The sequence below is a fragment of the Pieris rapae genome, chromosome 24, assembly GCF_905147795.1.
Source record: "Pieris rapae chromosome 24, ilPieRapa1.1, whole genome shotgun sequence".
NCBI classification, from domain to species: domain Eukaryota; kingdom Metazoa; phylum Arthropoda; class Insecta; order Lepidoptera; family Pieridae; genus Pieris; species Pieris rapae.
This window is the reverse complement of record NC_059532.1, coordinates 1,405,985-1,423,633: the sequence shown is the minus strand read 5'-3', so window position 1 is coordinate 1,423,633 and position 17,649 is coordinate 1,405,985. Positions and strand designations below refer to the sequence as shown.

General features: G+C 32.5%; 1 protein-coding gene across 4 annotated transcripts in view; it reads left to right on the top strand.

The window, feature by feature from the left end:
- The first annotated feature begins 6,244 nt into the window (after positions 1-6,244).
- The window catches only part of LOC111002968, a 41,478-nt gene continuing 30,073 nt past the window's right edge, over positions 6,245-17,649 (top strand). For 3 of the 4 annotated variants that reach the window (XM_045633661.1, XM_045633660.1, XM_045633657.1), the window contains exons 1-3: positions 6,245-6,327; positions 6,671-6,958; positions 17,418-17,528. In XM_045633661.1, coding sequence (XP_045489617.1) covers positions 17,447-17,528 — 82 coding nt within the window. In that variant the 5' untranslated portion in view covers positions 6,245-6,327; positions 6,671-6,958; positions 17,418-17,446. The remainder of the gene's footprint in view (positions 6,328-6,670; positions 6,959-17,417; positions 17,529-17,649) is intronic. The other variant, XM_045633659.1, reaches the window with a different exon arrangement.

Below are 17,649 nucleotides of genomic sequence, written 5' to 3'. Positions count from 1 at the left end.
GGAACATGGTGTAATGGTTGCAGCTCCTTACAAACGTTGTGTAAAAGATGGTTTGGTGATTAAATAGAGTGGCGGAGAGTTTATTGCCAGTTCTCTTCCGTTCTACGCCCTTTATTTGAGAACTGGCAGTAAATGTAAAATTAGAAGGATTCAATGTATTCGTTTTTGACGTTCACAAGTGTACACTGTACATTATATTACCTACATGAATAAATGATTTTTGAATTTGAATTTTTGATACACTGCCCCAGGGACCTTTATAAATTTATTTATAAATTTTTAATTATTAGTTTCATTAGAATTACAGTTGCACTAACACAAGATCAATAATTTATACCGATTGAAAGTGAAGGTTTATTATAAAATCCTTAGTATCCGAATTTGTTAAAGAAAATTAAAATTAATTGGTTCAATTCCGTCGTCATACACTCATTGATGCAATTGATAACAGGGTACATAAGTAAGCTTTTAAGTGGTTCTTAAAATAACTTAGGGTCTTTATAAACGATCGTCTTTAACGCGAGGAAACCCTTCCTGGTGTAATGCCGTGTAAGGCAGTTATGTAGAAAGTCGAAAACTTATTCTGTATGAAAATTAAGTGTTGGCAATTTTCGAGATCCTCGTATTATCAGTGACAAAAATTATCATAGACACAGATGCGATAGATTAAACGTCTATGAATTATTATATGTACTGTGTAAAGAGGAAAACTTGAATAGAGACTTTTGTTATTCTTGTATTTTCTTTTCTTTAGTATTGCATTGCCATTAATTAATTCGCGTTTGTGTCCAGCTCCTTACAAACTTTGTGAAAAAAAACTTGGCGATTAAAAAGAGTGGCGAAGAGTTTATTCCCAGTTCTTTCCTTCCGTTCTATGTCCTTGATTTGAGAACTGGCAGTAAATGTTAAATTAAATATGCATTCAATGTATATTTCGTTTTTGACGCTCATAAGTGAACATTATGTTACCTACATGAATAAATTATTTTTGAATTTGAGTTAGTGTCGCCTTATAGAGGTGAGTCACTCAATGGTGAGTCCACGTCGTCTTTGGTAAAACGCTCGTGTACAAAACTCCTTACTGAAAGTAAGTCACGAGGCTTTTTTTGGACTATACCGTTGTCGCAATATAAATATAGATTTTTATTTTTAGTCTTAATTATATCGATCGGTTGCACCATACTTGTTTTGTTTTTATATTGAGTAATAAAACAGCGATCTGTTACGGTAAATAATGACGGTGATGCGAGTACGTATACAAGTTTAATTCCTTCGTATCTCAAAACAATTTTCCCCATTGGAATGCCATTAATTCGTTCCGTTCCAGCACCTTAGTTGCTTTTGAATAGACATCATCTTCAGACCCATGCTTATACCTAAAGCAAAAATAAAATGCTTCGAATGAAAACAATCAAACTGATTGACTGCTCTCATCTCAAAGCAAAATATCGCTGACTCTACTGCTCCTATCCCTTGAATCTTTGGTTCTAATTTGTTAATTACGTCAACAGTAATTATTTACAAATACTACCCACACCATGCGTAATTCTGCTCGAAATGCATTTTCGAGAATTCCTACAAAAAAATAATACGTTTCTGTATTATTATTTTTGCAAGCGTTGCTTACTTTTGCTGAAGGAAGGGAGGGATACATTGCAGTAAATCTGTTTCATCACTGGACAAGATACAACACAGAAGTTAAGCACTGCTGCGAGGTCAAATCCCTCCTGTTATTCCGCACATTAATTATGGTTGGAAAACAATTTACAAAAATCGGTTAATAATGGTTTATTAATACTTTTATTATAACAACCAGTTAGTTAATTTGAATAACTAAAAACCAAAACAAGAAATTTCGCGCGTTTTTTAAACTAAACCTTTTTTTTAATTTGGTTCGCGCCATTATTTTGATGGCCAGTGACGTTTTCGACTTTCGTACAACAATCATTCTCTTTAGTCACATACTAACAATATCTAGTCCATAGATTAAAAAATATACAATCTCCATATTCCAAATTCAAATCCCCATATTTACTTACATTTTATAAATAGATGTGATAAATAAGTTTAACATAACAAGTTCCAAATTCAAAACAAGATTTGAAAACAAAATCGCTTTTGTCTAACAGTATCTATGGTAGCATATATAAACAACGATTAATTTGTTATAACAAAATTGGCGGGAAATCGGTATCCATATTTAAAATAATATGGTTTTTAAAAAACCTTTTGTTTTTTATGAACTAGTTACAAAACAAAGACTTAGATTACATATTACCTTAAGAATTAATTTAAGCACTGCACAACTTACAAGGGACTCTTTATATCGAAGAAGTCGTATGGTTCCCCCCTAGCATTCACGAATATATACATTGTAAATACATAATTATGTGAGAATAAAGAAAATAATATAATAGCAAATGAACAACAAAGTTTTTAAAAACGAGAGAGTCGATTCAAATCCGTCCAAATCTGTTCATCATCCATCTGTTCCCCGAGTTCATCACAGTTTTATAATATGACATTGCTATTGACGCACACACTTCCCCGGACGTAAAATGTATTGATATTGGTTTATCGATAATGCATAAATTACAGAGTTTGGAGTTTAAATTTAAATTCATATTTAATATGCGTCGGCCATTTCAATACATTAAACACAGGTATTAATAGCTTTTCATAAAAATGAAGAACTTTTCTAAGTTTGACGCTTTGACAATCTAAATCGAATACGCTCTTGATACTTTCGTATAAAATGCAGTTTTTATTTTTTATTGCAACAGATTAATTTAAATATAGTTTTTTAATTTCAAGTTTTATTTATAATTACATAGATAGTAGATACTAATTCTCTAACACGACTTTATGATTATACTATGTTTATAGATGCTATCTATAAATTCATTACCAATTCTGTAAAATCTATTTTGGCGGAAGCCGACCTCATATCATATTTTGGTTCTATCCATGTGTTCACACACACATACATACACTACAAATAAAATTCAACCCTTTGCTTAAACGATAAAGTTCATTTTACTATATTTAATGAATTCAAATTTTATAGACATTCGAAATTCAAAACGGTCCACACACGCGCCGCTTGATCGATTTTCGAAATGGCGTTCAAGGAAATACCCCGTTCCCCTCACCCTTGGCCTTTTTATTTTTTCTAGACGGCCAGCGTCTTCGCCTCTGGCAGAATGTAAAAAGTTTCTAAGCTATGCCTAAGTATCCGATGTTTATTCATTTATAACTGTTAATCTATTCATAATATTTTTTCTAATGTAAATTATGCTCATTTGACTACTAATTAAGAAAAAAGTTATTTAAAATTCGGAAAATTACAGAAATTCCGCGCCTGCTTGAACCGCAATCCTTAACAGTATCTAATATTTAATTACACTGTTTTAAAAAATAATTGTTTTTTATCAAACTATTTACGTATTCATAGTTTTGTTTATCAACCTAAAATCTCGGCGAATTAACTATATTTCTTCATCTGTATTTTTTTTTCCGGCTTGTTAAAAATTGTTTATAATATATCAAGTTTGTGTGTATGTTTGCCCTGGTAAGTAACGCAAAACAAACCGCCGGGCACCGCTAGTGTGTACAAGAAAAAATATTGTTTAATCAGAAATATTCTTAATGGGCTGTAGTTAAAACATAATACAATTGTATTGAACCGTTAGTGAGAACTGGGTCCCATGATTTTTCTCATCTTTCTCTATTATTTGAACTTGCATTAACATACCAAGCTAAAGCCAAAATAGCTATCCGATAGAAAAGTTTCTTTATAGAACAGGGGGCAAACGGGCAGGAGGGTCACCGGATGTTAAGTGATACCGCCGCCCATGGACACTCTCAATGCCAGAGGGCTTGCGAGTGCGTTGCCAGCCTTTTAAGAATTAATACCCTCTTTTATTGAAGGACCCTAAGTTGAATTGGTAAATTATTTAAAAGGAAAAAAATCTATTGGAGAATTAAAACGAGTACAGTGCTACTTGTGGTGCCTGGTCGTACTTGAATTCGTGTATGCGGTGATATTAGTTGTTTCTACTTCGTATTTGCGTGTTGATCTCACGAGTATGTAAGTGCGTGCTCCTATTTCACCATGCCTCCTGCTGATAGAGGACAAATCTTTGTTTTTAATTTATTTTCTTATTTCTACTCAAGATGTCATATGGAGCATGGTGTAATGGTTGCAGCTCCTTACAAATTTGTAAAAGAAAAACTTGGCGATTAAAAAGAGTGGCGGAGAGTTTATTGCCACTTCTTCTCTTCCGTTCTACGCCCTTGATTTGAGAAGTAGCAGTAAATGTAAAATTAGAGTCATTTAACTTATATTTATTTTTTTTGACGCTCATTAGAGTACATTATGTTACCTATATGAATAAAATATTTTTGATTTTGATTGAACCGTTTACAGCTGCCGTATGTTTTGAGTTTTTGGGAACTGTACAATAGTTGAAGCCTGAAGGAAGGCGGACTGTTCCTTTATTGGGGCTTCTCTTGGCACTGGCGTGGAAGTGTTTTTAAGGGCCTTTACAACTCTTGGCATATTGGCAGTATGGGCATAGCTCATCTTGTGTCATGCTTAACCTTGTCAAAAAATTCAATTCCGTGTTAATTAATAAGCAAAGCTAGAGAAAAGATTTAAGCAGAACTCCGATATGTCAAACTACGTTTTGACATACAGGAGTCACAGGTTGCGCTGTCATTATAGAACAGGAGGCAAACGGCACTTGATGATAACATGACCGTAGACGTCTACCAGACTTTGATAAAGACAAATTTCGTGTCGTGTTAGCCATATATAGTATATAATATATAATGGACTTTGTGGACCACAAAGTCCATTTGTCTGACATATGGCTGGTTGCACAAATTGTGGAACCAGCTGCCGACTAAGGCCGGCAACGCACTCGCGAGCCCTCTGACATTGAGAGTGTCCAAGTGCGGCGGTATCACTTAACATCAGGTGAGCCTCCTGCCCGTTTGCCCCCTGTTCTATATAAAAAAAATGTTTCTATATTTTTTCGAACAACCCTCATCTAGAAGCACGCTGGTGTTCCACCTCTTCGTTGTTAAGAGCCCCAGCTCGATTTGGATCGTCGTTTCTTTTTCACAGCAAAGTGGGACTTCTTGTCCTCTTACATCTTCCTGAGACAGTATTTGGATTCATTGGAGCTGCCTGTCTGCAGCCTGCCGTCCAATAGGCTTGCTCACTCTTAACATCAGGTGGAACTGTAGCCGTCTGTTCAATTTTCTATAAATTAATCACATATAAATCCTGCTAGGAAAGCTGAATTATTAGTGTGTACCCCGTTTGGGGCATACAATTACTGCAAATAGCATTTTCTTAGAATGCCGAACGTGAAACTTGAAGCAATAAATAATAAGTAATTCGAATAAGGGGAATATACACTAGCGTCAAGTTTGTTATAATCAGCTTTAAAACAAAAAGCAATTTTTAATGGTTTGGATTTTAGAAGAATCTTGTAAATATTTATTGTTATAAAGAGCTGTTATTGCTAGATTTCAAATACAGCTCACAGTATTACAAAAACAATATTTACTTTTAAAAATAAATTCTTGTCCAATGTCAATTGTCAAAATGTATTGGAAACTTCGCGATCAAATAACTTTAAAAACAAAATGTTAAGCTAAAACTTTATGTAAACAGTTAAATAATACCGTTTAACTAAACTGTAGGTTCAATGAACCATAGCTAATATATGTGTAATAAATTCCGAATCGCGTCAGTTGTAAAAACCTAACAATTACAAAAACGCATAAAAAGCAAAACGAATTACGTTCAGATATGGTCAGTTTCTATTTTCTATCGAGAAAATTGAACCTCGAAGGGAGCATTGCATGACTATGATAAAAATTAATTTTTACATTATTGATTCCAAGTCAGTGACTACACACATTTTTTATGTAATAAAAACACACACAGCTACACCTACATATACGGGAAGCCACGCACACTATCACACGATTACATAGAAAAACAGCCGTTCTATCAACCATGTACTAGATATAGAAAAAACTTCAAAATATGGCTTCATATTTCTTGATGGGAAAGTGAAACTGTAAAGTACTAAGGCGCAAGGCCGTAAGATCTAGTTTTCTTTACAGCACAACATTCTCTGTTTCTTTCACGCATCCGAATGGTTTTCGAGTTTTCCCGTCCCAACTCAAAATACGCCAAAAATTACGTCGAGGCAAAATTCGAAAACAGTGTGCCGCGTTTCTGTGTACGGTCATACCGCGCTCGCGTAGATTTATTAGTAATTTCGAATATCCAATGCATTAACACTTGTAAGTTTTGCAAACTAATTCGTTTACATTCATGCATTTTTTGCAAATTGCGCCAAATATGAAAGTCTCCACGTTGATAAGGTCGTAATTCGCATGCCGCTAGATTAAACAACCCTACCGATTTAAAAATGCGCATCTATTAAATCTAACATCATCACAGTTTGACGTTTAAAATCGGCCGGTTATCATAGAAAATTCTGACAGTTCGGAACCACCACAACTCTTTAAGAATAATGTCGTTTTTATTACATTTTTTGATAAATTATTCTAGTTTCGATCCGGCGGCGTTACGACCTTATCGATTTTCGTATTTAGCGCAACATTTATTGTACTTTTTCGATAGGTCTATCAAGTGTCTAGCTTTCGAAAATAATTGTGCTACCTCGACTGGCTCAGACGTTGGTTTAGTAAATTGCTAATTTTGGTTTATTAGTGACGAATACCGTGTTAGAATATGGGTTAGCGAGTGAAGAAACAATGTGACAGTGATTTTAATAGTGTTTAATGTTGTTTTTTACTATTTTGTGTAACACATTCCTGTTGTGAAAGTTTATGTTTTCTGTTTTTGTGTGCACGGATGCCGATTCTATCGTCGATGCATCGCGATTGGACTGACATTCATAAATAACTTGTAAGTATTTACATCCGTTTACTAGTTATCAGAAAACCAAAAACTAGACAAAATGAGGTCAAAGTCCTTTAGTTGTTTATTTAACGACTCAAACAATTGGACAATTTCGACGAAAATGATTAACTACTTTGCTTGTCACAATCTCTTGTTCTATTTTTAAATTATAGAAACGATATCTGTTAATTAATTATTATAAAACAGTATAATGATAGAATACGTCAAATCTATCTTGTTTATTTTTATTATAGCTTTTCCGATATATAAACGAAAACAATACATATTTATTATAAATTATTTAAATTGTAACGCAAATTTGAATATTTTTTTTTAAATAGGTATAACTAACTAACTCAATGGCCTTGTCACAGACACGAAACTCGAAATCATGCAAAAACCATATTTGATTTTTATCAAATTCAAAAAACCTAATTTGAATATAAATCCAATCATCATGCATACTAAATTATTTTTTTTGTCGAATTTTAAAATCTCTGTCAATTTTATTGCCCATTATTATTAAATGTCGTGTAACAAAAGTAGTTGATTAAGTCAAAAAGAAAATATTTTTCAAAATTTTAAAATTTATTACTCGCAATTACCATACATATATACATAATAATTTAACTTGTTTAACAATAATACTGAATTTATAATTATATGGTAATTAATGTACAATTAAAATTAATTTTACACAAAATGTATTATTACAATAAATTTTAATACCTATACAACTCTTAATACAACTTTCATAAGTACGTGATTAAGATAGGGTATAATCCAGAAATGAACTTAGTTGTGTCTCCACTACAAGAATCAATAAATGTTTATTAATTGATTATTAGGCTTCATAGCGATAGGAGAAAGGATAAGTTAGTTTTGCGGATACCACATAACTCCAAGATCCTAAGTTTGATCCCTGGATGTAAAGATGTTAGAAGTGGGAACTGAGGAATGATATTAAAAAATATATAAACAGATGCACGTCAGGTCAGCATACAATGTGTTCTTTGGGTGTTAATACAAGAAACCTTTAATAATGAGAAATTAAAACACTCAATTATGAAATGCTTACTAAAGGCCAGGCCACTTTTTCAGTGAATAATTGTATATATATTATCTATTTTGACTATAACAAGACAATTCATGGATTTTTGATGGTAATTAGGATCTATTTACATGTAAATTGTTTATAGTTTTAACAGTCATTTTAATTTTTAGTTTATGTTATTGTAAGTTTCTTGCAAAACTAAGTGGCCACTGACTTATAGATTTCTATATAGTTTTGTTGTTGCTACTATGCAAGAGATCTATTTCACCTATAAATGTATGTATGTAACATTGTGTACATTGCAAAGTAGTTTTGTTGTTTATACAGTATGGCATTTATCAAATGTATTTTTTTTCCTTCCAATATTATGTACTCTAACTTGAAATTGTGGACCAACATCCCAGTGAGATGAAGTGATCATGTCTCTACTAATTATACCCACACATTCTATGTTAATTCAGTGTGATTATTATAATTTAGCAGATTATATGAAATATATGTGCATTTATGTTTAATTATATGTTTAGATTAATAAAGTTTTTAAGGTGTATGGTCTAAATAATGTTGCTATTAGTAACAATTTTAGTTTAAAATTCCATGTCTCTACCTTGTCAGATGGCAGATGACATTGACAGCTGCAGTTAACAATTGATTCATGATTTTTAGCAACTAACTATATTGTATATATATTTAGTTGGGGAATAGGCTGGCCAACTCAACATATGATTGCTTACCTAACATTTTAAAACCCTTTTACATATACAATTCTTAAATATATCCTATCCTACTCGTTAACTTGTGTAATTCTTGGATTTCTTATTCTTTTGTTTTGTATTTCTTTAATCCATGAGTTTAGCATTTTACTTTAGTTTATTTTATTAAATTTTCTTTACATTAATTTAGATTACTGTTGGTGATTCTATAATATTTACAAGTTTGGTTATGCACTTCTTGCTCTTTACCCATAATGTTTTTTTTTTTGTTTTTTCCTGAGTAGGGTCAAAAAGCTACCTGTTACATCCTGTATAATTTTTGCTTGCGCAATTACACCGTTTAGACCAATTTCCCAACGTGGGCCCCATGCCCCACAGAGGGGGTTTAAGTAAACAATTAAATATTTTAATTCAGGGGGTCAAGAGATTAGAGTTTTAGAAAAGCTAAGGTGTACAAAATAGGTTGGGTATCTAGTCAAGATGGGTATTTGTGCCTACTATAGTCTGTGGGGAACTTCCGAGAATCGTTTCGATTTCGGAAAGCTATGCCGGTTCTTGGAAATGATATTGTTTTAATCTATGATCTCTGGTACGGTTCAGTGTAATAATTTTATTATTTATCAAGACGTTTTGGTCTAGTGGCTTTAGCTTGCGACTCTCATCTCTGTGTTCGTAGGTTCGATCCCCGGCTGTGCACCAATGTATTATGTAATGTATTTCTATGTGCGTTCAGTAGTATGATGGAAAACATCGAGACAAACCGGCTTGACTTAGACCCAACTCGACGGTGTTCCACGTATAGGAAGCTAATCCTAACTGCCTAGATTGACATGAGACAGATACAGAAATCTGAGGCCCTGATTTTTTCCATTATCTCAATTTAACAAGATTAGTTAAATATTGCTAAATTGTTTGTATTTGAAATTTTTGTTCGATTTCAGTTTATCGTGAATTTTTTTTTAATAAATTAGCCAGGCTTGGTAAGTTTATAAAATACCAATTGACCTAAGTAACGGTAACAATATATTAATTAAAATATTCATGAACATAAAATAAATACCTCTAACATACATTTTAATTTTTTTAATTATCTAGGATAATTATTCAATTTAAAATTTTAATAATTACTTACTGTATTTGATATCATTTATTTAAATTTAAACCGTTTTTTATCTTGGCATTTGGTGTTGGCTTCAGATTTATATGAATAAGAGAAAGAAAAGTCAATTGGATCTGTCATAGCAACGAAAGACCTGGATTAAATTTAAAAAAATCAAAATTCTAAATCATCAATTCAAAACATATAATTAAATGCTTGTAATTTTACATTTACTGCCAATTCTCAATTCAAGGGCGTAGAACGGAAGGGAACTGGCAATAAACTCTCCCGCCACTCTTTTTAATCGCCAAGTTCTTTCTTCGCGTTCGTTCACACAACGTTTGTAAGGATCTGCAACCATTACACCTTGTTCACATGACATTTTAAGTATTTTATAGTTAATTACTTAATAATAATAAAAAAACAACATTTCGTGGGTACAACAATAACCATCACCGCTTCTTAATTATCTGGAGATAATATCCTCTAACGCCTAAACCTAAAAAATATAAATTTAATAACATATGATATGTACGATACAAATAATATATTATATTGATTCCATTATGACAAATACATGTATGTATCGCTAATTAAATATCGCAATTGACAGATGACAATAAAATATTTACAATAACAGTTTTGTCAATGTTTTTTTAATACAGATTTTTATGTAATGTGAATTAAATTTAAAAACCTACCTCAATTTTTAATTATTATTACTATGTAGGTTAAGGGCCTGTTTCACAATGTCCGAAAAAGTTCCAAATAAGCTATATTTATTACTTATTGGTAGGATAAATAGTATTTTTGCGTTTCACGACTGTTAGATAGCGCTATACGTCATGAAATTCGAAGTATCTTATTTGAAACTTTTATATTTCGAATAATTTATGTGTTTCATAGCTATTTGGCACTTTATCCATACATTATGAAACAGGCCCTAAGAATTTTGTATATTATATCAATCGGAATCTTTGACATACGTGACAGTGCTCAAACGAAGACTGTCTTAAATATATCTTGGTATAGATCCGCATTAAAAGCAGTGGAGTAATTTACTAATAATAAATCGTTTATTTGCATAGTGATACATTCAGATGGAATAATTTAACAAAATATTCATGCAAATGTCAAATTAATTATCATAATGTCATAATAATTTTCACTTAGAACCATCGGCAGTGGTTCAATCTTCTGGGAAGGTGATCGAATAGTTTGTATATGTAAATTTCATCAGGTAACAGGGAGGCAAACGGGCAGAAGGCTCATCTGATGCTAAGTGATACCGCCCATGGACACTCAATTTTTACTCAGGCCTTTAGGAATTGGTACGCTTTTTGTTGGACCCTAAGTGGAATTTATTCGGAAATACCTACCGCCCATGGACACTCCCAATGCCAGAGGAATCGCACATGTGATGCCGGCTTTTTAAAAATTGGTAGGCTCCGTAAAGGATCTAAGTCTAATTGGTTCTGAAATACCAATCGCCTATAGACACTCATTGCCAGAGGGCTCGCACATGTTGCCGGCCTTTTAAAAATTGGTAGCCTCTGTAAAGTCTAATTGGTTCTGAAATACTTACCCCCCATGGACACTATCATTGCAAATGGGTTCGCGATAGCGTTACCGGCCTTTAAACAATTGCTACGCAAGAGTGCTCTATTTATCAGGAAATTAGTTTTCGATTTAAATTTATCTCGAAATAATACGCTCCTACAACTACGAGTATGTATAAGTTGTCAATATTAAACTCTGTGAAACAATTCTTTTTTCAAATTCACACAGATTATAAAATATTCTAAAATATACCTAGATTTAAATTCGATTATTATAATTCGATATTTAAATGTATAATTGAGTTATTTTTAAATGCAATCATTTTGCCAAATGTCATCGTGTCTATTTTTAATCTGTGCCAGATTATAATACTAGAAAAAAAAACATTGGAGCTACAACCTTTTTAGTTCTTGGTCTAGATTTATCTGTTTCATAATCCATCTCATAGGCAAGTAGGTGATCAATATATGACTGACACACGCCGTTGTGTTGGGTATTTGGGAAACCGGTTTCCTCGCGATGTCTTCCTTCGTACTATTGGTCTAAAGCCAGGGATAGGGGGACCTCAAGGATGAGAGTCGCTGAAATCTCTAATGTTCTATAACACCCAGATGGGGCAGAGGGAGTTTCGTCTCTTTAGTAATTCGCTGAAGTAAGATGCCCCGTTATGGGGTATGGGGTTTTATGGATCTACTCAATAGAAAGTACAGACCTGTTCTTCAAATAAAAAGTTATAATTGCCTGCATTCAATTTTGTAGCGCAAGAGCTGCTGAAATTTTCCTCTAAACTCTTCAACGCTTGTACTAACACAGGGATTTCTAACTAGGGCGCCTATTTTAACGACGGCGGCTCCGTCAAAGAGGGTATACTAATTTTTAAAAGCCCAGCGAGCCTTCTAGCAATGTGTGTCCATGAGCGGCGGTATGACTTAAAAGTTTGAAATGGGCAGAAAGCTTATCTGATCTTAAGTGATACCGTCCATAGACCCTCCATGTCAGAGGGCTCGCAAGTGCGATGCCGGTCTTTTAAGAATTATTTTTATTTGTCAAGAAGTTTTCTTTGTCAAGTAGTTTTCTTTGTCAAGTAACAACATCTAATAAATCGATGAACGCTGGTTGCACTCACAAAAAAACATGACTCATGGACCCTACGTGCATCTATCTCTCTTCCACTTGAATATTTAAGTATGCAATTTTATAAATATTTTTTATGACGTGGTCACGTTAAACTGTCGTCCGTAAACCGACTTTATAGACAACTATTTATTTTAGTTAAATTCTTAATAAATAAATAACTGTTATATTAATCGTTTTAGTAACTGTTATGCGTTTTATTTCTACAATTGTATGTAGTTTAAAAATTAGACACGATTTACTTCATGTGTTTGTACTCTTTATAAAGGAAAATTGTTCAGCAGCTCTCAGTCCAAGCTTCGAGACAGCGTGGAAAAAACCGGCGCAAAGTGAAAACTGGAAATTAAACAGTTACCTTGCGCCAACAATTTTCTAACTCAAAATCTTATACGGCACTGTAGAAATGTCTATGGGCGAATCTGGGTTGGCGAAAGGGCATCTAGCCGTCATAAAAAAAGTGACTAAGTAAAGGAAATTTTTAAATATGGAATTATATTATCCGTGATAAGGTGACTGATTCCAGGGGCTAGGGGTGAGGGGATGAATGTTAATAACAGAAGCTTAAAGTCCTAGTCTATGGGTAGGATTCAAAGACTAGTACGCCTTCCGTATGTCAAAACATATTCGTTGTTGGGACATAGGTGATTGCCTTTATAACGTACATATATTTTGATATACCTACAGCTAATTCCATATATTAAACTGTCTGTGAACTAAATTTAGAGATCTTTACGTAAAGAAATGTCTATATAATCGTGAATAATTTATTAAACCAAAAATTTCTATTTGTAATAATTAATTTTAATTACGCAGAAATCAATTTCGTTTTTGCATTCGAAAGTTTTGACGTGACGCATTATTAAATGTTATTTTAGGGCTGTCAATTGTCACAATCGATTTTCAAATTTCGAACGCAAATTTCGATTTGAACGGAATTTTGAAAATGGTATACTTCATTCACGAAGCTGGCCTCTATACAACATTTATTATTATTTTTTAAAGAAATTGCAGCATTTTTGCTTCAATTATTCGATGTTCTGTTGTGTAGATTGGATATATATTTATTCTGTTACATTATACTATAATATGTTTATAACGATGGTAATAAAATATAAATTGAACGGTTTTGTTTAATTTAACACCATACACGAAACTAAAACAAATAAATACAATTCTAACAGCCCTATCTCTGATGAATGGAGATTCATCGAATCGTAACAATTAGAAGAACGATAATTCAAGACGATTAGACTACTGTCATTTAAATATAATTATATATGTTTAGAAAATTAACTACTAATTTATTAAGACACGCTATGCGAGACAATTCGGCGAATGACTCTCACACATCTATGCACTCCTGGTACTTGAAAATGAGATTCACCTTTTATAATATAATTAATTAACTTCGACTTACGCCCGAACCCAATAATAATTAATTAGAGATTGAATTCTATCCGTCTCCAAAAATGGATTGTCTCCGTAGGGTTTGGTTATTGGGATGCAGAGAGGAGATCGATCGACTACCACGGTCTGATTGAAAACAATCTGAGATTGTGGATTACAAATTATTGGGTTTGGGCGTTGGGGTCAATAAAAGAGTGTAGCAATTCTTAATATGCCGGCAAAACACCCGCGATCCCTATTTAAATGTCCACGAGCGTCCTGCCCAGTGTAACAATGCAATAATGAAAAATATTTTTTCATTATTGCATTGTAACTTTTTGTATTGATTTTATTTAAAACAATTTTTACTTTATTCACTCAGTTGAACCTGTTTCGTCAACAATCTACAGGATTGACAGATGTGTTAACTGTCAACTTGTCAACGTGTCAAATTATACGTAATTTTAAATTTTAAAATGTATCTCTTTAAATCATTTAATATTGGATTAATGAACTACAATAGTTAAGTATCTGGTGAACCTCTCAATCTTGAGGCATCAGGGACCTTTTCCAATACTCGTACGGTCCATGACACAATCAATTGGCTGCTGATCTAATTTTACATAGTTTTGTTATTTTTGTATTATAATACTACAAACTATAATTGTTTCTTTTATTACTCTTTATTGTATAATATTCTACGGAATCGATATTTGTGAATATGTATACTAACAATACAATAATATAACTGTAAAGTAATTTAACTAACTTAATTTTATTCTGGGAGTACATATTCTTCGCATATAGTACATATAACTAATGTATACAATATTGTAAATATTGTCGACATCACAGGAGAACGAAGAGCTGGCAGCTACCTCGCACAAAGAATTAGTCTAGCTATTCAAAGAGGGAACGCTGCTAGTATCTTCGGAACCTTGCCTAAAGGGAAGGTATTTTATTATTGTATATTAATATAATTAAATGTACTTACATATTATTAACGTAATAATAATAAACTTTTCTTACAATCTATTATACCTATATTGTAAATCTTATTTTAAAAGAGTAAGTGTAGATTATACTTGCCCATTCTCCACACCTTTTGGAAGGATCAACTAGAATCATCTTTATATTTTATTTAACATTCAAAAGTGCCATTTAAGGTGGTCTAATTGGAATAAATGACTTGTTTTGGTGAAAAAAGCGGATTTTTTATCTAAAATCTTCATGTTTAGATGGCTGACTAAAAGAATACTGGGGTTAAAATGAAAGTAAATTCAAAATGCGTTCAAAAACGACGGGTCGTTCAAAAACATTCAAAACGGCTGATAACCTATCAGTACAAACAGTGATTACACACTACGCATATCTTGTCACATAAAAATTTGTTTGTTTGTTTAATATTTTAAGAATATATGGAAAACTACTAGAATTTAATATAATTAAAAAAGTGTAACGAACGGTGTAAAAGTCTAACAATCTTTACTTTATTTTTTATAAATAAATAAAGACAATTCGAGTTTTTTTTAAATTATTCCTTGATAATTTTGACAGCCAGTAATAAATCTCTTTAATGTAAGATTAAGTATTCCAAATTCAAATCGAGCTACTATAGTCTGTATTGCAAACTAAATAATAAAACTGTGATTGTAACAGAACGTTTCGCGCGTTTTTCCTTGACAGTAACTATTTTCTATTCATAATTTTAAAATCACATAACATTTGCAATAAATCTCTGCGTTCAATCACCAATAATTGTGGTTTGTTTGTTAATAATCCAAATAATTAACAATATTCCAAATTCAAATCGATTACTTTATAATATGTATTGCACATTAAAAAGTAGAAAAACTGCGTTTCGCGCATTTTTTCGTTGACAGTAACTTTTTCTCTATTCATTATTTTAACAGCCAGTAACATTCACATAACTTTTACAATTTCTTTGGTGTTTTCATATCGAGCCACTTTAAATGTGATGCAATAAACAGTAGAAAGAGTGAGTAGTAAAGCAGTGCGTTTTGCGGGTTTTTTTTTCATTGACAGAACTTTTTTTTCTAATCATTATTTTAACAGCCAGTAACATTCACATATTAAGTTTTACAATAAAACTTTTTGGTGTTTGACTATTAACAGTATTCTCAATTCAAATCGAGCTTTAGTCTGTGTTTATAAAAATACATTAACATTTGTAGAAGGATTAAAATTTTAAGTCCATCGCAGTGTGTAAAGATAAACAAACATGATAAAATATGAACCCATGACTTTTGTTATCAATTTTCGAAATTCTGTTTCAATTTTAGGTTTTCAATTGTGGTTATATATTTACGAGTAATATATGTTCTGTTAGAAACTGTATTATGTATACTTGGTTTAAAATAAATCAGTGGTGCTAAAACTTATTTAGGTCTGTGCTTCAGATTTATGTATCTTTATCACAATCTAATAGGCAAGTAGGTGATCAGCCTCCTGTAATCACACGCTGTCGACTTTTTGAGTCCTAAGACCGGTTTCCTCACGATGTTTTCCTTCGTGTCGCCCCTACGAAGGAAAACATGCGTAATAAGTAATGCGTAATAACATATTAAGTGCGAACATAGAAAGAAAGTCACAATGGATATATATAAACTTTTAGCAGCTTTTATCTTAAGTAATGATATAAAAATTTAGATCCTATGAATGTGTATATATGTAAATATCTTTTCTACACTCCTTTTATATATATCTCTATAAGAATTCAAATCAAATCAAAATATCCTTATTCATTTAGGTAAACATGTACACTTATGAACGTCAAGAAAAACAAATTAAATTAATCGTAAATTTACATTTACCACCAGTTCGCAAGTCAAGGGCGTAGAGCGGGTAAGAAGAACTGGCAAGGAACTTTCCGCCACTAATTGATCTTTTATTTTATAGATTATTTTCCTTTTCTTAAATTCGTTCCATCCGATAATTTAATTTTTTTACCCGTTTCCCTGTTTTGACCCTGGGCCACAATGCACAAACCGTGCGGTCCATAAAAAAAAGGCCATTGGTGAACAGCCGGGGTACTACGACCTCGGATATGGGAGTTGCACGCTAAAAGTAGTATGGAAAAAGTGTTATTGAGAGTAATGTAAAATATATGGCTTAAAAATAATCATTAATTTGTCTATGAATAAAAAACATTGACTTACGTCACACACAAAACAGCCACAGATTAGTGGAATGGACAATAGAGGTTGCACGTAAAAATTTCTGTGTTATCATAATATATTGGTTGGATTTCGTCGGATGATTTCAAATAAAATTACTAATATTTCATTTGAACTTGCTAAGTCAATAGTGTAGATTCTATAGTCAGTATCTAGTCTATGGACCCTCGGAAATTTTTGTCTATATACAACTCTCAAATTCCATTTTAGAATTTTGTTTTGTAGGCTTTATCTGTATTGACACTCTCGATCTTCAAACGCATGAAAATTTACTCTTGCAATATTAATGAAACTTATAATTAAGACAATTAAATGTTTTCAGATCCACCGAACCACATTCCAAGAAGCGAGATGACGCCTCAACAATACTGCCTGAGGTGGAAACACCATCACTCCAATGTCCAGAGCATGTTCGCGCAATTGCTTGAAAAAGGTATTTACCATACTTGTTCTAGAATTTCTGATAAAATCCTTCAGTCTTCTGTGTCTGTACCATGGAAGCAGAAAGAACCATTGACTTCATATTAGAGCCGCACGCTGAAGCCTGAAGGTTT